At 47.3% G+C, this 23,323-nt stretch overlaps 1 protein-coding gene and 1 long non-coding RNA gene across 14 annotated transcripts in view; one reads left to right on the top strand and one right to left on the bottom strand.

Annotated features, from left to right (window-relative positions):
* Gm30528 overlaps positions 1 to 14,538 on the top strand; it is a 33,749-nt gene extending 19,211 nt beyond the window's left edge. For 2 of the 8 annotated variants that reach the window (XR_384510.4, XR_384508.4), the window contains exon 3: positions 13,064 to 14,538. This is a non-coding gene — a long non-coding RNA (predicted gene, 30528). Of the gene's footprint in view, positions 1 to 5,517; positions 5,608 to 9,064; positions 9,219 to 9,733; positions 12,896 to 13,063 lie in introns of those variants that run through there. The other 6 variants (XR_003951559.1, XR_003951560.1, XR_384507.4 and 3 more) reach the window with 6 other exon arrangements.
* Hoxc4 (homeobox C4) lies at positions 4,489 to 23,248 on the bottom strand. 6 transcript variants are annotated; one of them, XM_006520461.3, is made up of 3 exons: positions 22,304 to 23,248; positions 6,184 to 7,550; positions 4,489 to 5,708 (listed from the first exon to the last, which is right to left on the bottom strand). In XM_006520461.3, exons 2-3 carry the CDS (start codon positions 6,620 to 6,622, stop codon positions 5,353 to 5,355), a joined length of 795 nt encoding a protein of 264 aa, XP_006520524.1. In that variant the 5' UTR covers positions 6,623 to 7,550; positions 22,304 to 23,248; the 3' UTR covers positions 4,489 to 5,352. The 6 variants fall into 6 exon arrangements, with proteins under 6 accessions (XP_006520524.1, XP_006520526.1, XP_011243762.1 ...); XM_006520463.3 differs by having other exon boundaries at positions 6,184 to 7,378; XM_011245460.3 differs by lacking the exon at positions 22,304 to 23,248 and adding an exon at positions 7,848 to 9,035.
* Between the last annotated feature and the right edge of the window lie 75 nt (positions 23,249 to 23,323).

Here is a 23,323-nt window from a genome sequence, read left to right as displayed (position 1 = left end):
GTTCTGTAGGGCAGGGCTAGACCCCAGGCTTCGGAGCTCACCGCGTAGTGAACCCGCCCAGCGGGCCTGCACCCCGCGCTCGTCACCCGGAACCCTATTGTTCGCAGCCAGAGCTGGGGGGGGGGGGTCGTGACCTAGGTGAAGGTGACCCGGCTCCCAGGGAGGACGCGGCCTGAAGCCCAAAGCAGTCCTTGCTTTGGGCCTATTTCCCCATTTCTCGGTCCGGAGACTCAGCCCTCCGGCAGTCCCGAGAAAAGAGCTGCCCTCTCCCCCCAACCTCAAGTGAAACAGTCGCTTTTTTGCCAGATTCTTTTGCGCGGGGCTTCCCAGGCTGCCAGAGGTTGGGAGCAAGAAGCTAAGGTCTGACTGGTTTCTTGGCAGTGCCCACAGACTCTGTCTCAGCGTGTCTGCACCCCCATCACCATCACCACCGAATTCAAATATACTTTTTTTCTCCCAGTTTCTAAACTTGGGCTGGGAAAAGAGGGAGTTCGAAACAAGGAAGTGAGCCATGGTGACACTGTCTCCGCTTCACCCTTACCCCTGGGGCAGGAGGAGCAGGTCCCGGAGGACTACAAATTGGGGGCTCCAGCAGTCGTTGAGGGACATTTAAAATGAACTTTCCCTTTTATTGGACTCTGTAACTCTCTCTCCCTCCCTGATCCGCCCCCCACCTCCCGCCTTCCTTCGGAATCTTTTTCTGGGCCTGGTGGGAAGGAGAGCCGCTGCGGCCTTTCTCGCAGCTTGCAAAGATGTGTTTCTCTGGATACTGTGTGGTAAAAAGATGCAGAGCTAATACCAAAGAAATCAGGGTAAGGTGGGATGGGAGTTAAGGTTGGCCAGAGAGAGAGAGAGAGAGAGAGAGAGAGAGAGAGAGAGAGAGAGAGAGAACAGTCTGAGCGCCAACCCCCCCTCTTTCAGCGCCTTGGGAAACCTCTGTCCAAAATGTCCTTTCCTTTGGCTTTAGCTTCTGCCAGCTTTCCAACCTCCAAAGGAAATGGCACTCCCCAGGGGCAGGTTGTAAGGTATGCAAGGTTTCAAGACTCTAGTTCAAATAGTACATCTCACCATTTTTAATTCTCAAGAGGCATACCCCCAAATTGCCACACACCACAGAGGGGGGAAAAAGATTAAAATAGGGTTATAGATGCCAGGTGCAGAACAAGCACTCTGAGAGGGGGTAGCCAGTTATGTGAGGAGCTTGGTCAGAGGCAAAGACTTTTTTTTCCCCACCTAAATTCTGCAAATGTTTATTTTGGGCTTCTGCCCATCCAGATAAATCAAGCTAACAGATTAGGAGGTTCATAAAATTGTATTCTTAGGTAATGACATCCAGAGAGGCAATAAATATTCCATCTGCTTTGGTGGCCGCTAGAGTTAGAGAATCTTCCATCTCTTTTACCAAGCCTCAGAAAGGAAAGGCCTCTAGGAAAGGAGGCATTTTAATTTGAATTAGCTGTCCAAAGGTGGGGTGCCAGATAAAAGCCAAGGAAAGCCTGGAGATGTGGCTTTGTGAATACAGCACCATGCTACCCCAGGACCTGGCAGAAAGCCGAGAAAAGGATTTAAGTGCCCGGCACACTGCCCCTCCTTGCCATGGTGTCCTCTTAAGAGCCCTTTCTGGGTTAGTCCTGAATCTTAGGAAAACAGAAACCCTCCCTAGCAGAAGATACCCTGACCCACACTTTGGCAAACCTCTTACACACACACACACACACACACACACACACACACACAGTGTGCACGCACTTTGGATTTCAATATGCAAGTCCACAGGGAGAAAACTGAAACATTCAGAATGGTAGGAAACAAACTGCAAGAGATCTTCAGAGAAACAAAGTATCCCAGGCCTTTCCTCTACCTAGCCTTACTTCCTCCACTCATTCTTATTTTTTGAGCTGTTTTCTCACAGCCCTAGGTGTGTGGACTCCCACTTCCTCCAAGCAGACCCTTTCCATCTTACATTTGATTTCCCGCCCTCTCAAACAACTGGAGTTGAAATAAAAATTTAGTGAAAGACAAGAGTTTAGACTTGGGTTTTTTACCCCGAGAAGGTTGAGTGCTAGCTACTTACAGGACAGCGAAGAGATTTAGGGCTTGTGGGGATCTCCCGGTGCTTGGAAAGAAGGACCTTGGAAGGTTGGTGTCCCCCAGTTCACAGGTCTTCCTTTTACTTGGCCATTGAAGATGATATAATGCCGGGCTAGCAGGCATTCACACACGTTCCTTTCCCATGAGTCTGGGCAAGAAATCCCCAGTCCTACAAAAGCTGGGGCATCCTATCTGGAGGCCAGGGCCTGAGCAAGGGCTAGGCTTCGGAGGGTGGAAGATGGGGGTGGGGGAGAGGTCAGAGGCTCTGCCGAATATAAAGGCAATGGGAGAGAAAATGCTGTGTCCTTCCCGTGAACCTGGGCTGAGTCCTCCCCCCAGCCTTTCCCCACTGCTTTACTCAACTTAAATAAAAGCCTTGCCCTCCACTTCCCAGTGAGGCCAGGGAAGCATCAGAAGCATTGAAATCAGGACTACTAGAGCTTGGGGCCCAGGCCCAGGTTAGCCCCACGTTTCACCCCAGCCCAGCTAAACTGAAGGCTTTCTGGGTGGGTGGTCAGGGCTCAGGCACAGGAAAGCTCTGGAGAAAGAGAAGAGATTTCTGGGGATCAGAGGCCCAACTCTTCAAAAACCCTAGTGTAAAAATTTTTTTAAAAAAAATTTTGCTACATTTGTCAAGAATGTATGAATTTGGGACCTTCCCCTCTTTCCAGATCAAGAAGGGTAGAGACCCTAAAAAATGACTATGCACGCCACAGAAAGAACAAAAACAGAAGCCTGTAAAGAAAGGGAAATAAACGTCCCAGCTCTTACAAGCTGTTTTCCCTATGTTCTGGAGTGTCCCTTCAGAAAGAGCCAGGAGAAACTTCAGAAATAACAAGCAGTGGTGGCTCTCTCCTATAACTCTGCAAAGCTCAAAGCTAGACAAGAACAGTGGGTCTAAAGACCACCCCCACTCCTTGCCATCTCTCCTTTCCTCTCCCAGACCTTCCCTCTCTCTTTTCAAACAGTTTCCAACACCCTACAACCACCATCTCAAGCCCAAAGATGATTGGGGATAAGGTCAGACCAGGTCCCTAATTCACTTGATTACATGAAATAACTCCAGATAATTGTTGCCTCTGCTTCCTCACACTGTAAACAGCATGTTTCTCTGTCTCCAGGGTACTATTGAGGGAGGAGAAAGTAGGCCTCAGGGACTAGGTGGACCCCCACCCCTGCCCCAGCAACACGTTGCCAAACTCCAGAAACACACACAGACTCTGCTCCAAGGATCAGTCATCAAGTAGTGCAAGTAAGAAGAAAATTAAAACATAGCAAATAGATTTTCACAACTTGTGTCTCCTCTGTCTGCTGTTGCCTCTTACTCTGGGATTCAAAGAAGAAGGTAGTGCAGATGGCCTCTCTCTCTCCCACTCCTGAGTGTCCTCCATCCAGAAGTTCAGATGAATAGCCTAGAGGAAAGCTTCCAACTGTTCTCCTCACCTTGCCTTAACCAAAAAAAAAAAAAAAAAAAAAAAAGAGCAGGCTTAGCTTAGGGCCTGATCTCTAGGACCTGATAGAACCAGCTGAGATCCTTTGGGTTGAATTCATCTTTAGTTTTGTCTTTGATTTTTGTTTTTGTTTTATTGTTGTTGTTGTTTTCTGGTGATACACCTTCCCATCCTCGAGAAAACTATGTATCTCAGAACCACAGAGCCTTGCTCAGTATGTCCCCCAAGCTCTGCCAAGACATAGGAGATTATAGGAAGAGCATCATAGTCCTTGAATCTCTAACATTTTTTTCCTTAACACCTGGCAGATGATGATCAAAAGTTCCAGAAAAAAACATAAAAGTCCTTTTGCCAGCTACTCCAGGCATCAGTCTCTGAGGCCTATCCATGCAAGAGACCTTACAGGCAGGCCTCTGGTCTCCACCTTACCTTTTCCCCCAAGGCTAAGCAAACAAATATGCCATCCTGGCAGCTTCAGAATCACCAGCTCTAAACCCTTTATCCCTACAGGAAAGCCCAAATGGAGAAGGGACATCTTCCTTAAGGTCTTACTCCAAGAAGTCCTGAAGAGGAAAACTTTTTTCCTTCCCTTTCCCTAAACTTGCTTTCTAGTCTGCAGATTTGGCAGGTCTAAAGGACAGAGAAGGTGGGATATGTAAAAGAAGGGACTGAGTCTGACTTAGGAAAAGTGAGGGCCCCCACCCCACATTCAGCTTCACGGTAAGGACCCCCAGGTCTGACCTCCCTGAGAAGTCAGAGGTGAGACATTTGTATGCTCTACAGTCTGCCACATCCCTTACCCCAGACTCCCTTTCATTAGCACTGAACACCTGAAGTCAAGTGTCAACCTTTGTGTGTTTGTTCAGTGTAAACTTAGGCAACTATAGAGAAGGTGAGGTGTCACCAGACCAGGAGGAGGGGGATTAAAAAGAAACCATCAGACATTGACGTAAAACTAATTCACAGCCACTGGTTTATTATTGATCACGGGGCATTTCACATCAACACTAAAATTCTTTATTGCAAGTTTTACAATAATCAAGTAAATTCAGTCCAAAAAACACAATAACCACGATGAGGGTAGGGGGAGCATCTACCTACAGACTGCCTCTCTGAACTGAAAGTTCATTTTTATTTTCTTTTGGCTCCTCAAACTGAACAGCTCCCAGAGGCTCTCCAGATGCATTTAGCTTTGTTTGCTGTCCTCCCCCCTCCTTCCACCCCCCCACAAGAATACAAAAGAACTTCATAGCTTTGTTCTCCTTAAAATGACTTCCCCCCTCACTAACCTCCCCTGGTGCATTTTCAATGCAAAAGGCCTAAGGAAAGAGATGGGGGGAAAGGAGGAGGAGAGAGGATGAGACTCCACTTACAAATCTCCCTTTCCTTTTTCTTTTCCTCATTTCCCCTGAAATTCACCCAAACCAGACCATCACACCTTGCAATATATAATTTTTGCAGCTTTTTTTCTTAAAAAATAAATACCCCCCCCAATGGCCTTAAAAGCAAAGCAAAGCAAAACAAAACAAAACAAAAAACCCAAAACAAAACAACAACAACAAAAACCCAGCAGGTACCATGCTAAGACAACACCACATGCTTAAAGGGGTCTTTAACAGCAAGGGAAAAGGGCAAGGGGCTTGTTTGTTTATCTGTTTTGTCTGTTTGGAACTGACAAGGGAGGAGGCAAGAGGAAGAGAGAGAAAAGAACCAAAATATATATATATATATTAAATTCTATAAATAAGAGTCAATTTGTGTGTGAGGGGGGCACGGAGCACAGGGTGGGGGCAGGGGTGTAAGTTATGTCTTATAACCTGGTGATGTCCTCTGCCCGTTGCTGCTCCGGCGGCGTGGCGCTCTGGGAGTGGTCTTCAGAAGTGCCGGGGGTGGCTGCCGAGAGGGTGCTGGGCGCAGCGCCGGCCGGGGGCGCTGACCTCACTTTGGTGTTGGGGAGTCGGTGGTCCTTCTTCCATTTCATACGACGGTTTTGGAACCAGATTTTGATCTGCCTCTCAGAGAGGCACAGCGAGTGGGCGATCTCGATCCTTCTCCTTCGGGTCAGGTAGCGGTTGTAATGAAACTCTTTCTCTAATTCCAGGACCTGCTGCCGGGTGTAGGCTGTCCTCGAGCGCTTGGGCTCCCCTCCGTTATAATTGGGGTTCACTGGGGAAGGGGGAGGGGAAGCAAATAGTGGGGTTCAGAGGCAGCAGGCTCCCTGCCCCCACCCTCACCCCATCCTCAGCTTTGAGGAACAGGAGGGAGTGGTGGAAATAAAGTCATCAAGCTAAATGGGTTATAAAGAAGTTGAAGGAAGCTAGAGACTTTGTAGTGTAATAAGAGGGGAATCCTCATTGTAACGACACTGAATTATTTATGCGCCCTTAGAAAGCAAGCATAGTTTTCACACATACATAACAGATCGTAGCACATGGCTCGGACTGCCCAGAGTAGCTAAGCCATAAAATTTATGGGGGATGTAATTACCCATTCTCGCTCGTAAATCCAGTTCAATTGTGCTAACCCAGAGTCGCTCCTGGAGAGAGAGGGGGAAGGAGAGAAAGGAGGACGGGGCCAGAGGGGGCCAGGGAGGGTGGGGAGCGCCGGGAAAGGGAGGGGGGCAAAAAGCAAAGTTGCCTACCCGTGCTAACGTGAATTTTTTTCATCCAAGGGTAGACTATGGGTTGCTTGCTGGCGGCGCTGGAGGGATGGTCAGGGGCTGGCTGGCTGCAGGCTGGCGGGGCTGGGGACGGGGAGGCAGAGGTGCCTGAGAGAGGCGCCGGCTCGCAGAGCGGCTGCGATTTCTCAGGGTGGTGGTGGCCCGCCTGGGCCGGCCCGTGGGCTCGCGAATTGCCAGGCCCCTGGAGACTGGTGCAGCTATACTGACGCTCAGGGTAGCTAGGGCGCGGAGGCGGTGGTGGGTACAGCTCCTGGTGGTGATGCTGGAATCCCGATTCCCTGGTCCGGCCGTAATATTCCGGACTGTGTTCAGGGATGTAGCTATTTTGCGAATATTCTTCGCATGGAGGAAATTTCGGATCGATGTAGTTAGAGTCCATCAAATACGAGCTCATGATCATTAATTTCTGGAGTGGAAAATAATTTTTCTCGCTTTGTCGTTTTTCTGCTCCATAAAGCCCTCCTACTAGCTAGCGACCCTGTAAAGTTACTTTCACCATGTGACTCCGCCGGCCAATCACACCGAGCAACCCAGTCCCCGGATAAGGAACCGAATCGCTTTATTCAAAATGTATCCAATTTTTTGTGTATGTGGTGGTGGTGCTGCTGCTGCTGGGGGTGGGGGTGGGGGATGGCTGGCAGAAGCTGGGGTGCTCACCATTGCACACCCCACCAGACTGACAATCCTTCCTTGCTAAAGATGGGTGGCTCCCAGCTCGACTCCAATGTTTGGGCACTGGGGGCTGTCGGGAGGCTGTGATCTAGCCCCCGCCCAGAGTCTCCTCTCCGGCCTCCAGTGGGCCCCGTGGGCCTCAGCTCCAGTGCCTTTCCAGTGGTCTCCATTATGGCAATCGTGTTGCAGTCTGTGTAGGTCACAGGGCAGCGCCCCTCTTTCGCAGGAAGAGGAAGTTCAATGAGGGCTTCAGTGCAGGTTGGATGGGGAGGGGCCGAGGTTGAGCTTAGAAGGCTGGAGAGCCTGAACTGCCCTACCCCATTCACGGATCCTCAAGTCCATTTCCCCTATCCCATACACACTCACCCAACCCTCTTGGCCAAGGGGCCTTGGAGACAGGGTCCCAGCAGTACTAGGCAGGTTGAGGCAGCGGGATACAAATGATCCTGATGTCATTTCTGGAAGTCTAGGGCTTGAGCCCCCTCTGAAGAAAGACAGGAAGTGGTTGGCAAAAGCAGATTTCAGAAATCTTGACACCCCTGCTACCCACTGTCCTTCCCGGCCCAGGCCCCAGAGCCCAGAGCCCAGAGCAGAGATCTACTACTGATGACTCTTGTGTGACTCCTGCTCCCTGGCCTTCTGACTTCTCACAGCACCTGCCAGAATGGTGAAAGAGAGAGAGAGAGAGAGAGAGAGAGAGAGAGAGAGAGAGAGAGAGAGAGAAAGGAGAAGGAGAAAGAAGGAGGAGAAAGAAGGAGGAGGAGGAAGGAGGAGGAGGAGGAAGGAGGAGGAGGAGGAAGGAGAAGGAAGAAGAAGAAGAAGAAGAAGAAGAAGAAGAAGAAGAAGAAGAAGAAGAAGAAGAAGAAGAAGAAGAAGAAGAAGAAAAGATGAGACATTTGCCAGGAGTCAGTGCCCTGACCCAAGGCCCTGAGAGTTTTTCCTCCATGTCTTACCCTCAAGGGAAGCCTGTGTGGGCAGAGCCTGCTTGCTTCCAATCTGAGACTATATCCGTGTAACACGTGTGTTTACATGTAAACACATATTCCCAAGGGCCAGCTCCAGGCTGCCTTCCAAAAAGAAGAGGTGAGGTAACTACTCTTTGGAGGCAGGGCAGGGGTCTCTGGCCTATTCTTGCCCTGCTCCCTCCCTCTGTCACCCACACACACAGAATATCCTCACGGGAGGTGGCAGAGTCAGGGAAGAGAGATGGGGCAAGGAAGGACTATTTTTCCAGCCACTGGTTCCTTAGCTAAGGGTGGCCTCCTCGTCATCGGACTCCAATTAAGTGATCTTCTATAACTCAGAGTTGGGGGGGGGGGCAGCAGAGGGGAAAGCCCAGGGTGGGAGCCAGGTCTCCTTGTTGTACTTGATAACAATTATAGTTTAAAATCATAGCTTGCCGGGGCTCGGCTATATTTTACTTGATAACAATAAAAGTGACACATAAAGTTAACTGTTTATGTTTTATTTATTAGACTAAATCTGCCAGCGGTGGTAGGAGCGCTTGCCTCCTCGCTACAGCTTTTATAGGGCTGTAAAACGTCATAAATCAGTCTCGCGGAATCGCCCGCACTCTTTGTGTCGGCGGCACAGGGCTGGCGGCCGCTGGCTGCCTGCTCCCTCCTTTCCACGAAAAGTCGTAATGTGATTTTTTTCCCTCTGATTTTATTATTATGATCGCCGCCGTGATTAGTCAATCTACCTTTAATTCGCCGCCCTATGCTGCCTCCTCCCAGCACAGCCTGGTTGACACTTGAATAAGTACCTTTTAAAACAGCATAACAACTATTTGAGGGTTTAATTAGAACATCTGCAATTAAGGGAATGAGGAGGGGGAAGAGGGAGAGAAAAAAAAAAAAGCTCCGTGAGGGAGATACTGAAAAGAGAAGATTCCCAACATTCTTTTCACCACCTTTGGGATGTGGGAGAGGGTCCCCTCTTCCAAATTAGGGTTCACTTTGAGAGCTATAATGGGAAGGAACCACAGTAAAGTCAAAAGATGCAGATTGGGCCTGTGCCTCTGGCTGCTTTCCCTGCCTAATGCTTAGGGCCCCAGCCCCAGCCCCAACCTGGGCTCACCAGGGCTTGGCACCCATGACTTAGTCCTAGTTAGCCTCTTCCTAAGAGACAGCACTCCTCCTCCCGCCCGCCCCCCCCCCCCCCCGCCCCCAGTAGCTGGGTGAGGAAACAAGAATTCCCTGGTGGTCAGCCATCTCTTATAGGAGACTCCCAAACTCCCAGAGCTTTTGGAGGATCCTTGCTCATTTGGACCTGAACCTTAAGTATGAGGACCAGCTGTGTGCATGGAAGAGGAGCAAAAGGCTGTGAGTGAGGGGAATGGAGATACAAGGCTATTGGTGCAGGGAGCTGTGTGAAGACTTTAAATTTTATTCTCTCTCTCTCTCTCTCTCTCTCTCTCTCTCTCTCTCTCTCTGTGTGTGTGTGTGTGTGTGTGTGTGTGTGTATGTGTTTCTGTCTGTCATCTGTGTGTGTATGTGTGTGTTTCTGTCAGTCTGTCTCTCTGTCTCTGTCATTTCTGTCTCTGTCCTCTGTGTGTGTGTGTGTGTGTGTTTCTGTCAGTCTGTCTGTGTGTCTGTCTCTCTCTGTCATTTCTATCTCTGTCCTCTCTCTCTCTCTGTGTATGTGTGTGTTTCTGTCAGTCTGTCTGTGTATCTGTCTCTCTGTCTCTGTCATTTCTGTCTCTGTCCTCTCTCTCTCTCTCTCTCTCTCTCTCTCTCTGTGTGTGTGTGTGTGTGTGTGTGTTTCTGTCAATCTGTCTGTCTCTCTGTCTCTGTCATTTCTGTCTCTGTCCTCTCTCTCTCTGTCTCTGTCTCTCTCTGTGTGTGTGTCTCTCTCTCTTCCTCCCTCCCTCCTGTCTCTCTAGTCTGTTTCTCTCTGTCTCTCCCCACCCCTCAGTTGCTGCTGGTGAGGGTGAACTACAAGTTGCTGGAAGTGGATAAAGGAAAGCTAGTACTGAATCCCATTCTACAGAGGTCTAAGCAACAGCCCCCAATTGTCTCACATGGCCCTCCAAAGCTCCAGAGAGCAGTAGTAGGGTAGGAAGAGTGAGGGAAAAAGTAGAGCTTCTTCAGTCTTCAACTTGATCTCCTTTCTAGGCCTGTACTTGGGTGAGCTGCCTCACTCTGTCCCATCTGGGGATATTCTCTTCTCCCTCTTGCAAAAGTGAGCTGCCTGCTTGCTTCCCCTTTCCCCAGCCCCATCCCTACCATCCTTGCCTCCTAACCTTCAACCTTCTTCTCTTTAATTCTAACTTCAAATTTACTAAGCTAACCTTCCAAAGACATTACCCAAGGTAGTACCTGCCCCTAACCTTCTAGATTTCTTAGCTCCTGCAGGTGAGTCAAGGAAATTATCTTTGGGCAAGTCTAATAAACACAGGTTCAGATGCCTCAAACTGAATACCAAGTTTGTCTTTGGTTATTATGGTTAACAAATACATATCCGTACACACCATTAATGTTTGCTAAAATATTAAATGCCTTTTATGCAGCCATTAATAAATGGAGTTCCTATTCCAGATTTGCACAGCTAATTCAGCATGAATAACCAGAAAGTAAAATCTATGAAATCCCCCAAATGCGTCCACTCTCATCTACATCCAATAATAATAATAATAATAATAATAATAATAATAATAATAATAATAGAACCAAACAACAAACAAAAACTCTTTGGGGCTCCTGTAGTTAGGAAAGGAAGTTGTTTATCACATGGGTTAAATACCTCACCACACATACCCAATATAACATGTTTACCTGAATATTGTTACAAACAAGGAAATCTTTTCCTGTAGAGGACTCTTGCACTTATCAGGGGCTTAACTGGTGAGGAAGGGGGTACTAAAGAGGCCCTCCCCAGTATATCCTTTGGTCTCCTTTGTGCTTCCCTCTCCTGCCTCCTACCTCCTGCCTCACCAGCCCAAAGGCTCTGCCCTGGACTTCCCTTGGTCCCAGTTTTATTCTTATGTTTTCTGACCACCTCTTGCCAGCATCCAAACGCTCTCTGCTCTGCGTGCTGCCCCACACCCCATCTCCTTTCTAAATCTCGATCTGGTTTCTCTTTCGGAAACATGTTTCAGTACAAAGCGCTTCCCTTCTGACACCACTGAAGAAAAATATGTGTCCATTGTTGTGAGAGGCCTTATTGTGTCTGGATTACCATACTGACCGTTGGCTAACCCATATTCCTCCCCTCCCCAGTAACAAGATGCCGGCTGAGGTACCCCAGCGGCTCCACAGATTCTGTACTGCAGTAAAACCCCACCTTATGCTCCCTGGATTTTCTGAGGGACAAAAAAATAAAATAAAATATAAAATAATTCAGGATTTAGACGGTAAAAAGAAGGAAAATAAAGGTCACACCTACTCTCTGAAGCACAGGGCTTGGTGTGTTGTTGTTTTTAAATGTATGTTCTTTGTGTTGTTTTAGGGATTACAAATTACAGCATGCTTCTTTCCTTTTCCTCAAATAAATTGACTTTTAGATGGTATGCAATCAGGCAATTCATTTCATTTTGATTTTTTTCTCCCCCGGGCAACTTGAAAATCCCAAACTAAAACAAGATTCTTATACCATTTTTTTCCTTTGTGTATCTCTCTGTGTGTACATGGGTATATGTATGTTTTTGTCCTTTCCTAATGCCAGCAGGCAGGACTAATGTATGCAAAAGAATATGCAAATGCTTAATTGATTTTTTTCTTAAATCTCTTGTCAGTAAAAGTAATGAATTGGTCTAAAATGACTTTAATAACCTGGATGTGTCACTAGAAAATACTCAACCGTTTTCATCCTCTTGGAACTGCTGATAGTCTCAAGAGAGAGAGAGAGAGAGAGAGAGAGAGAGAAGAGAAGAAAGAATAAAAGAAATCACAGAATGTTAATTTGCCCCCTTTAAAATATTAAAGATGAATTTCTCTTGTTTGTTTGGAGACCATAGGCAGAGTCCTCTTGCAGATCTCCCCCGCCTTGCCTTCCTTGGAATTCAATTTTCCTCAAATCTCGTTTAAAGTGGCTTTTTAAAAAGTGGCCGCATTTTAATATTGGTTAGACAGAGTGACCTGCATTTCACCTCGGGTGTTTGACTTGTTCCAATAGGTCACTGCCATGGGGTTATTGATGAGGAAACTCCATTGAAATTTGTCTCTTCGCAAATGGCCTTTAGATCTTCCAGCGAGTTCAATAACTAGTTATAATGTGGAAAGGGAAAAATGAAGGCCCTGGGCTAACGAATTTGATGCTTCATTTTTATGCTGGAGAAATTGTTAGTTAGAGGTTGGCCCCCCTGCTACCCCCTCCCCGTTCATCCCATCTTGGGTCAAACCACCCCCCCCATTCAAAGCTGCTGGGTTATATCTTCTATTAAGACTTGACTTGCGTTGAGGTAGCCCTTTCTCTCTGATGCAAACCTTATGAATACTGTTGTAAACTCTGACCTACAGATTAGGAAGAAGCTAGCTTTGTTGGGGGTTTGAAACCTGAACTTTTTTGTTATGAGAACTTTTCAAAGGAGAATAAATATGTCTTGGGAAAAAAAATCTAGAGATTAGGCTGGCCGTAGTTTAGAGAGGGTTCCTTGGCACCCACAGTTGAGGAAACTGAAAACTCTTTTTGAGGGATGACAGGGTGTTTCAAGGTGCACTAATGTGTTCCTGGCCTCACAGTTTCCAGTCACAAGAGAGGGTAGGCTCCAAAGACCAAGACAAGAAGACAATCAAGGACTAAGCAAAGAGGGAATATTTCATGAGGGGTAAGGGAATCCAGGGTCTCCTCTGGGGTCACAGCAGCACTCCTGTGAACTTGGTTAGGTAATTGCTCAAAGAACTCTGCTCCTTCATAAGAAGGGTGCTCCTCTAAGAAAGACCTAAAGACAAGACACCAGTGAGCTGGAGAGGGGGGTGGGATGAAGGGGTGAAGACTGTAAGATTTCCTATTTTTCTGGAATGCTCTAGAGGTGGGAGAAGAAAGGTCACAGTAAGATATGGTATGTCTTCATTTTATTCTTTCCAACCACAACTAAGATGGGGGAGTCCTTGAAATCCCTTGGGATCCTCTGTCATAAGGGACTCCACAGTTCAGCGGTCCTTGACCCAGATGCAGCAGATCATTGCCATTATTAACCTCAATAATAACCGTGCATCTTCTTTTACAGAACGGAACTTATTCTCCTCTGGGTGCCTTTCCTTCTCTAACCCTGCTTAAAGGGACCCAGTTTGCTCAGCCCCAAATCTCCCCTGTTTAATAAGCCCTGTGGCCTCCTTCCAACCTCAGTCTATCACCGGAGTCATCCAAAAGGTATGCCTTGGATCCTGGGGCGGGTGAAACAAGGCCTCAGGGATGAGTAAGTGCCAAAAAAACTGAGGGGAAAACTGGGGTACTATCTCCCCGCATTATCTTAATCCCAGAGGAGTTGGGTGCTACCCCGGTTTTCTCTCAAACTTGCTTGAGCAGATCCGTGTTACCAGTGGGATCAGGAAGAAGCCTCAACTGCCAATGGGCGTCTTAACAGCCAAAAACTGGGAAGCCCGGGAAAGGGCTGTGGCAGCCGCTGGATAGGCCCGGGAGGTTTCCCCACTTACTAGCCCAGCGGGAAACAACAGCAAGGAGTTCTGAACTTCCCGCAAAGGCTAGGCGCGTCCGGGCGGACAGGCCAGTCACACCCGCAAGCTCACCACCTCGGGCCCCCAATATTTAGGCCACAGAACCTCGGACCCCCCCCCCAGCCTCACCTCTCCCTGTTCTAATTACGCGATTGATTTTCTCTAGGGCTTCTTCGGGACGCCTCTGTCTCTGAGTGTTTAAATCTTTCCGCTCCATTTTTCTTTTCCCGAGTTCTCCCGAGATGTGCCGGCGGCTGGCGCGTTTTGAGGTCCCTAGGCCGTCTCGCCTTACATTTCAAAGAAATGGCCAAGCCACACAGTCCTGGGCGCGCCGAGACTGCGACAACATGATCTTGCCCACCCGCTTCGGAATCACTTGATGATGAGCAAGCCTCCTCGTTTGAGCTGTCCCTGGCGCCTGGCCTGGGATCTGGAATCATCGGGTTTGTGTTTCTATTTATCCCCAAGAAAGTGCGGAAAAAGCCTGGGCTGAGACCAAAGGAGGCAGGACACCGGCTGGGACTTGCAGCCTTTTCCCAGGTGAACACCTGGGCTCGACACTGGCTATCTAGCAACCCTGAGAAGCTATCTAACCACAATTCTACAAGCTCTGGCGTCCTTTGGACCACAGGCCTTTAGGTTCTGGCTGCGGACCCCAACAAGCATCAGGCGATAGGGTCGGATTGTTACCCCTGCCAGGAAGCCCCTCAACTTGGCCGCCCCAGACAGCGGCCTTTCTTGGTGGCTTCTGTCCGGGACCCTGCGGTCCAGCCCCCTCCACTCAAACGCTGCAGGTGAGGCGAGGAAGGGGAAAGGGCATATGTGTTAAATTTGAGAGGAGTGGGTTAGGGTAGGGTGGAAGTGGAGGACTAGCGCCTAGAACTCAGCCTCTCCGGAGAGAAGGCCAACTGACCTCTTGCTCCCCTTTCCCATCTGGAAAGAAAAACTTTCATCTTCCCCCAACTGCTGGGCTTTTGGTCCATCTCTTTATTTACAATTAATAAACAATTCTCTGCTTCCTCTCCCATCGCCATGTTCATTCATTGATGAGTCACTAGTAGCAATTTTTTATGATACTGTGCAATTTTCCACAGGGAGAGGAGGGGGTCCGGACGCCTCTCTCGTGCGGAAGTTCAGCTCGGGGTGGTCACAACCTCTTCCCTGCCCCCTGACCTATGGCGCCCCAATTCCTACCCCCCCATCCCTATCCCTAAAGCCCTTCTGCACAGTAATGTCGCCTGGTAAATAAGACTCCGTCTGCCTAGCTATTAGGATTCTGGAGACGTGGGTATCTGTAGCAATCATTAGTCAAAGCCGCAGAAGCCAACGCAGTCGTGGAGTTGGACAGAAAAAATCTTGGAAATGATATACAGGAGCTGGGGCGGCATCAATCCCGCCGATAAGAGCTCGGCTGCTGCGAGCAGGCGACCAGCCTAATTGGGCCCTGGGCACCGAGAACAACGCAGGAGGGAGCTTAGGGTGCTACAGTGACCCCTGGCATCATTTGGGCACCTACAAAAATATTTAGACTTAAACAAACATATTTTCCTCCTAGTTTCAAAATTCCTGTGTGTGTGTGTGTGTGTGTGTGTCTTTCACCCCCATGTACAGGGCACTGCAGTGGATTTCTTTTCGATTTAGTGGCTACCTTAAGTAGTATTGAAATTGGGAAGCTGGAATTGGGCCTTGGATCTCCGCTACAGCCTGGAAGAAAGCTATGATCCCCATGGAAGGTTTTCACAAGCCACGTAAATCAGCTGGACTAGAGTTGGGTATAATCTTGGAGGCGGATAAAATAATCTGCTTTAATAGGCAACACATTTAAGTGACATCCCCACTCACCAGATATCTTTATAGGTCAGAAGGTGTTGGGGGAACAGAAAGGGTTTTTTTTGTTGTTGTTGTTTTTGTTTTTAAATAGGGGGAAATCTGTGTCCCTAGGCCCAAACACATTGTGGGAACTATCTCTAAACATATGTTCAGATATTTTAAGTTTACAGGAAAACTGAAATACCTATAAATAACTCCACATACACAGCTTCAATGCATAGCTATTTTATGGGCTAAGAACCTTGAATAAATCTAAATAAAAATTTCAAAATAGAAACTGAGTCATATATGCACAGCTCCTTGCTAACTAAGGAGGAAAACCTCCAAATATTCATTTACATGTTTAGACACAGCTGTACTAACACATCCCAGCACATACATCCAACCATTATTGAGAAAGATTGGTCATATGCACACAAGAATCTGACAGAGGACTGTTAGGTTCACTGTGGCTCTATAAATCTAAAGATCTATAAATCTGCATATAAATGTGGAGCAGAGAAGGATATGAAACGTACATCATGATATAGACACAGAAGAGTCTAGAAGAACATTTTTATGTGTGCTATAGAAGTACTCTGCTCTCTATAAAGACACGGGCATTGCAATGTATCTGTTCTGAGAATGAGGATATTTTTCTGGTGCTTGTGGGTTTTGGGGTGTTCCCCCCTGTCTTCTCTGAGAAGTGGATGAGAACAAACTAACTCTGCTGTATACTGAAAGACTCCAGGAATTTATATAGTGTGTGGCTTTATTTTCTGTGGTAAGGGCATTTCACTGGCAGTGGATGCCTGGAATTGTCCAGATAAGATGTTGCCTGAAGCTCAGTGTGCTGGTGAACACCTTTAATTCTAGTACTTGTTCAAGACCAGCCTGGTCTGCAGAGCAAATTCCAGGACAGCCAGGGCTACATAGTCTTAAAGGAAAAAAGAATACTGCCCAGAGGGAGGTGGAAGGCTATTCTTTTTCTTTAGCTCAGTAGCCCCACACCTCAGGATGGGGAGAGAACTATGGGACTGGAGTGATTTGGTACCTGAAGATTCATTAATCATCATTTCAAAATAGGACCATTAAGATAAAAATGTATTCAGTTTCGTAGAGAGATCTGTGGGCTTTCCACAGAGCCTTGCAGTCACAGTTGGCAGTTCTCACCATTGTTATAGTATCAGGTGAGTTCTCTATGTGCCTCATTCACAGCTGTCTCTGTCTCTTATACTCCAAAGTCTCTTCTTATCAAGAAGGGGGTTGTCTCTTGGGAAAGGGTCACAAAGAGACAACTGAGATATGCAGGAGTCATGGGATCTCTACCTTTCAGGCTCTGAAGCTGTTTGTATTCAAAATTAGTTCCTAGAGATTAAGGTATCTGATGAGTAGGCTTTCATGAGGGAAATGAAAATGAAGGTTTTGATTTTTACAGTCGAAACTTTGAGTGTCTTGGGGGTTGGAGGAAGTCACTAACTGGCCCCTCTCTCATTGCAGAGGATTTGGGAGACTCTGAAAGTCCTTTTATTTTTCTTCTTTGGTTTACTGAAGAAGGGAGGTAAGGAGAGGCCTTAGGTGGGCTTGGGGAAGTGCAATCCAATCTAGCAGCCAGCTTGAGAGCAGAGTGATTTACAAAGTAAAACCTTAGATGCTACTTCCTGAGAAGTCACCAGATCAAAACAGCCTCCTTAGGTGTTTATGACCCATCTCTGCTCCCGACAGGAAAAGCTCCCTCAATAAAACCTTAGACACCCCCATCCTCCACAGGAGCACAATCTAATGTGAATGATCTGACTCCTTATTGCAGACACACACACACACAGAGAGAGAGAGAGAGAGAGAGAGAGAGAGAGAGAGAGAGAGAGAGAGAGAGAGAGAGACAGAGACAACGACAGAGACAGAGACAGAGAGACAGAGACAGACACAGAGTCAGGAGAGACAGAGACAAAGAGACAGAAAGTTAAAGACAAGAGAGAGTTTCCCAACTCCTAAGTTGACTTTTTAAAGTTAAACAAGTATTTTACTTAAGAAAAATATTTTTCCTTAATGTCTGAGCAAAGAAACTTTTGAGGCTGGAGAAGGCAAAAGTATTCCATTATAGAAGAGTCTGGTTTCTTAACCCCCATTCCACCCCCCAGACCCTCTAGCTGATTCAAAACTCAGTCTAGGACAGCAGGATACTGAGAGTCATCAAGAACATAGCTGCTACCCATTAGGGACTATTCCAAAGTTTTAGGTTTTTCAGAGGTGGGAGAAGAAACTCAAAGGTTGAAGGCTTGAAGTGTGGGGGTGGGGTGGACAAATGGTTTCTGTCCTGAGCTGGGTGAAGGAATGGGAAATGAGGGAAGACTGGGAAATTGGTTGGAGGCTGGTTTACTGTGTCTATCCAAGTTTCTCACCTCTATCAATACTTCTGTGTTAGGTCCTAATGGTCAGCCACAGGCCGTGAGAAAACTAGGATCCCTAAAAGGCAGAACTAGACTGTTCTATTTCTCTAATACAAAAGATAAATATCCCAGGGAAGTAAGCCCACACATTCCATACTCCATCTTCCTCATACATGATCATGGTAGAATTAGAGAGATGGGCCTCCTTCCTGCACTACCTTACAGGGTGCTTGGAACCTTTTAAATGACCTCACCATAGCTTCTAATGATAGTCAATCAGAGACTGAGCAAGATCCTAGACAAATGTTCTAGTCCAACTTTCCTAAGTTGTAAGTGTGTAGATACACACACACACACACACACACACACACACACACACACACACACACACACGAGAGAGAGAGAGAGAGAGAGAGAGAGAGAGAGAGAGAGAGAGAGAGAGAGAGAATATTTTCCTTAGCTTTTCATTTCTTTTAGCCTTAGGAGTGGGTGAGGAACAAGAATTCCAGTATCCTGTGAGACTCAAGAACAAAGGTATCTATCAATGTGGCACAGTGGCCCACACACAACCTGTAATTTAGGAGGAAACTTCTAGAACTCCATTAAAGCAGCTTAGGGAGATCTTATCAGAAAAAGCACACCACTAGGAGTGGGAGGGGGAAGGGATCTGATTTCTTAGCCTTCTAACAGTCATGTCTTCTATTAGATCCCTAACCCCCAAACTCTAGCTTGGCATCATAATGATATATTTTCTTCTCACTTTCTAAGTGTTTCTGTTGCTGCACCTTGGAGGAGGTTCAGAGTGAGTGACAGTGTTGTCCTCCCAATAAAGTGACACAGAACTAGAGCAAAGATGTTTCCACATTTTCCCCTTCAAAAACAACCCACAACATCTAACAGGATCAAGAGAGACAGCATACTTGGTCATGAAGAGGGATGGGTCACCATAAGAAATCTTTCTTCCTTGAGCCTGTGGGAACAGAGCAGATCTGCTGTCTTTCCTCACCTATCATGGGATTTGGTAAGCTAGGTGTGACAGGTCCATACTAAAGGTGGTCTCAGACAAGGATCCACTAAGGAAACATGTGTTTTAGTGCTAGTTCATAAAAGAAGCAAACAGAGCCCCGAGCTTTAGAAGAGGGGCCCTGTTTCTGGCTTCTTACCCTACCCCCTATATATAGCCTATAGTATTATTCCCAAATCAGTCCCACCCAGAAGACAGACAATGGGGCAAGGCATTCCTCACTCCTGCACCCTCTCCTTAAATCCTGCAGAAAACTGGCATCGAGGTCCAGGGAGAGTGCCCACCCTTTAGTTTACAGAGTGCAGAAGATCATAGGTGAGGGCACATGCAGAAGAATTCCATAAGAAACTAACTCCCACCAAAACCCTGGAGAAGTGAAGAAGTGAAGGCTGGACATACCAGTGTCCAGACACCCACAAACACAAGCGTCTCCTTTGTATACACGCGGTATGCCATCTGGAGCTGTTGTTCAGAGATTATTCTGATTTGCTTACTCTAGTTTGATCCACATAAACACAATGTCAAAACGCGGCAAACTGTGTCTCCTGGCAGCATAAACACAGGGTCACCATCTAATGTACCATTATATGTATTAATCTATGCATGTTTTGAGCCAGGGTCGTGAGCATGCTAAACACATGCTCTATCACTCTGCAGCCATTTTTATTATATCTTGTTAAAAATATCATAGTGACTTAAACAAACCCACCAACTGTTAAATATGGAGGCAGAAGATTCTTCGAGTCCACCTCTTTTTTTGGACTCTCCTTAACTGTGTTGAAGTGATTTGACAAACTAGCGGTACCAAGCATAACTTTCAAAAGCCATCTCCACTTTTACTATCTTGTCCAACCACGCTTGAGGCAGTCTGATAAAGCTAATTGTTCCTGGAGCCTTACCAGAAAGTTAATCTTCGAACCCTCCTGTCCAAAAAAGGATCGCAGGAGAACGAAAACTCCAAAAGGTAAAAATGGAAGGTAGGTAAGAAGCGACTCGGAATTTTAAATCAGGGCTGTAGTTCTACCCTAATTGCTCTGTAGTCTAATTCACCTCCTGTCACCTCCTGAAAGTCAGAGAATCGGACAGGGTCACACCAGCAAATAAAGCTGGCTCCATCTGACAACTTCAGATCCCCTAAACACCCGGACTTAACTCCAAAAACAATTTTGTTAGAAACTAGGGGCTCAAAAGACGCCTCAGAACAGCTTCTAAAATTGAGGGTGGAACTTGTAATCTACTTGAATAGCTCCTCCCTGCACTTTTCCGCTGTTTTCTGTACTAAGGCGGACTCAGGTTGGTAATCCAGTGTTTGGGGGGGGGGGAGAACGAATGGAGGGGGGACCGATCCAGACACTGAGCCAAGCACTCACTTTTTTGCTGATTGGTTGATGGGGGCATGTGACTCCGCTAAACACTTTACTGATTGGTTGTTTTGCTTCTTCTGGGGTTAAAGACCTAGGAACAAAATTAAAAGCTTTCTGGGTAGGCTGGGGCGTCTTTGGCATCTGATTGTTTACCCATCCCCCACCTCAAATTAGAAAAGAGGGTGGGAAAACGAAGAACCTAAGCTTCCTTTTGAGTTTGAGTTTCCAGGTGAGACTGGGCAAAACATTAAATATATATATGTATGTGTGTGTGTGTGTGTGTGTGTGTGTGTGTGTGTGTGTATACAAATATATATATATACATAGATACATGTATTCACACACATATATGCATACATGTATATCGACCTGACCAAAACAAATCCTCAGAAGCAGGAAAAAAAGGAACTATTGTTAAAGAAAGAAGAAAAGATATTGAAATGAAAATTTTGAGCCTGAAGATTAAAAAGGGGTGGAGAAGTATCAAATGCCCCAAGAGATGCTGTGTAAATCCATAAAACACAGAAACAACCTCACTTCCCTCTCTACTCAGAAAGAGAAAGGCCTGAGATTGATGAGGCAGAGAGGGTGTTGGAGCGTTGTTACCAGGGAGTGCAGCATCGGCCCAGACTAAATTCTGGTTAAAGGTCCTTGAGTTCTGTTAAGGCCCTGGGGAGGTCTGAGGGAAGGAACAAATCAGGTAAGAGATCAAGAGAAAAGCCCATTAGAACATTTCCAGAAACCCTCAAAATCACAGACTGATTTAGAGCAAGGGAGTGGAAGGGTGTAGGCAAAGAGCCCGAGGAGGAGACTTTCTGAATGGGCTCCTGGATAGTCTAAGATTCTCAGCAAGACATAAAAGTTGGAGTAAGAGGGAGGGAGCATGGTCAGGGTCCTGAGAGAGGACCCCTGCACATTGAGACCTGAGCTTTAAGTTTAAGCATAAGTGGAATGTGGTAAAGTTAGGGCTTGGCTAACCTCCTCTTGCCTTTGGGCCTCTGTCCTCTTCAAATTTGCCCCATTCTTTATCTCTACTTGATTTTTGCTGTGCTGCTTGCAGTGGGGTGCCCTGAGCTCTGCTAACAGCATGACATTTTTCTCCACAAAGCAGGTGCACACAGACCCCTCTCACCCAAAGCAGTCCTTTCTTCTGGAAAGCTGCTCCCTCTACTCCCCTTTCCCATTTTTGAAACCCTCTGGCTTCCAGTCTTTACAAATCTTCCCTGTTCCCAGCCAGCCTGCACACCAGTACCCTGAGTCACAAGTCAGTTTTCTGGACTAGCTCCCCTAACATCCTCAGTGGTACACCTTACAGGTGCGATGGGCACATGCTTCCTGCTTTTGCTGCCTTTGATACTCCCTGAAGGAGCCCCCAGGGTACTTTCACAATCAGGGTCTTACTAGTTCCAGCCCTAGGGAGCCACATCCTCTTCGCTGCCCATCCCCTTTCCAGAGCCTAGAAAATAAGTCGTCTCCATCCTTACCAAAATCCAACACATCTTTGCTGCACACTAAGCAGAGACCTCTAGGTCTTCAGGGCCTAGCTTTACCTAGGCAGGGCTGGAGGAACTAAGTAGCTAGCATTGGGGAAAGGTATAAGCCTTAAGGGCCCCAGACACACTCAGGCCCTGGACTTTGGAGACTGAAGTAGCTGCCCAACTAGGCCTGTGAGATCAGCCTAAGCAGCAGTCTGTGGGTTCAGAAACCACAAAGCTGTCTTTCCCCGGCTTCCTCCCCAGTTTCCCACTCTGCATGTACTTTTGCAGGGGCCAAGAGATGAACTGGCCTCTCTGTGGAACAGGGGATCCCAGAAACATTTTGCACTTGTATTTAGGACGTGTAGAGCCTCACAACTAAACAGCCACATTTCTGGCTCTGGCTTGTCTTTCTTCCCAATGCACAGATGAGCAGGAAGACCTTGTAAAACTCTGAAGGTGCAAGGCCTCTTTCTAGCCCAGCTGACTAGCAGCCAGGCGGAATGAAGGCTACAGAGGGGAGGTCTGATCTAGGAAGGCAAGGTCCTCCATCTTTCTACTTCCCAGTAGCTTCCCTCCTTCTCCCACCCGGGCCTGAGGAAGTCTGGGGAGGCCTTTTTCCTCTTTCCCCCTTAATGAGTGAGAATCCTCTTCTTTCAAGTCGGGGAGGGAGTTAGGTAAACGGGAGAAAGGGTCTGAAAGAGAGAAAGGGGGCAGAGAATTAACTTACAGCCACCGCCTGGGATTCATTTGCGAAGACGTAACCTCTCTCACCATCATCCCCAGCGCCGTAGTCCCCTCTAACTGCCAGGCCCTCTGTCCTAGCATTAAACCTCACCAGCAGCTGCGTGGCTGGACAGTTAAGATTATATATGATGTAAATATATTGTGGGTTTGTCAGCTCTCCCTACACCATAAAACTTGGTTTAATGACATCACGTGGTCCCCCAAGAGCCACTCACGGGCTTGCCTTCGGGCCATTCACATAAATAACCTCCAAAAGTTTCAAACTCCTAAATTCACATAGAAGCCTTTCCTATTTCTCTAATGCTCAGTTGCACTAAAAAGCCCTTGTGCTGCTCCCTTGCCCCTCCCCCACACCTCCTTGCAGGGTGGGGAGGGGGGAGAAGGTGGATCCTTATTTATTTATGTACTTACTTATTTCTCTAAGGACCTGATGCCTTCGAGGTCCTGTTGATATTTTTCTTACTATTTTTTTTCTCCTCTAATTGCTCAGAGTGGGCCGTGTCCCCTCTTCCCACTCCCCGGGGAAGGTAAGTCATGATTTTCCCCTTCTTTCCTGCTGCCAGAGTGGGTGGGTTCTAGGGAAAGAAATAGAGAGGTGGGCTCCTGCTCTACCATCATCTCTTTTGGGACCCAGGAGACCCTTCATTGACTCTTTCAGAGTAATGTTAAGGCCTGGAACTTGTAAGTTGGTTCAGGGGCAGTTTGGTGGGGTAGACCCCAAGCAGAAGCTTCTGGTTAGAGAAAAAGTAAATTTCTAGGCCTCCCCCCGCCCCCAGTGAAGGGGAGGTCTGAGGCCTCTGGCTTTGTGTCTTCTGCCTTGGTTGCCTCTGCTGAACTGCTGCAGCTGTGGCTCAAACCTGAGACAGAAAGGAAGGGAGCTGGAGGCACAGTCCCACCCCCTCAAGCCTGGGCAAGCTGAGACAGTCCTTCAGCTAGCTCCTCCAGGGAATAAGAGGTTCATGCCTGCAAAGGCGGGGGGGGGGGGGGGGGGGAAGATAAAACT

The sequence above is a fragment of the Mus musculus genome, chromosome 15, assembly GCF_000001635.26.
Source record: "Mus musculus strain C57BL/6J chromosome 15, GRCm38.p6 C57BL/6J".
NCBI lineage: Eukaryota > Metazoa > Chordata > Mammalia > Rodentia > Muridae > Mus > Mus musculus.
The sequence above is the reverse complement of the archived record's forward strand: the minus strand, read 5'-3'. Positions and strand labels throughout refer to the sequence as shown.

What these genes read in the sequence shown, in the direction of transcription:
- Hoxc4 (XM_006520461.3), bottom strand. Translation starts at nt 6,622, where the DNA reads ATGATCATGAGCTCGTATTTGATGGACTCTAACTACATCGATCCGAAA. An exon ending in AAAAATTCACGTTAGCACGG is followed by an intron (nt 5,709 to 6,183) that starts GTAGGCAACTTT and finishes CCCCTTCCCCAG; the next exon opens with TGAACCCCAATTATAACGGA.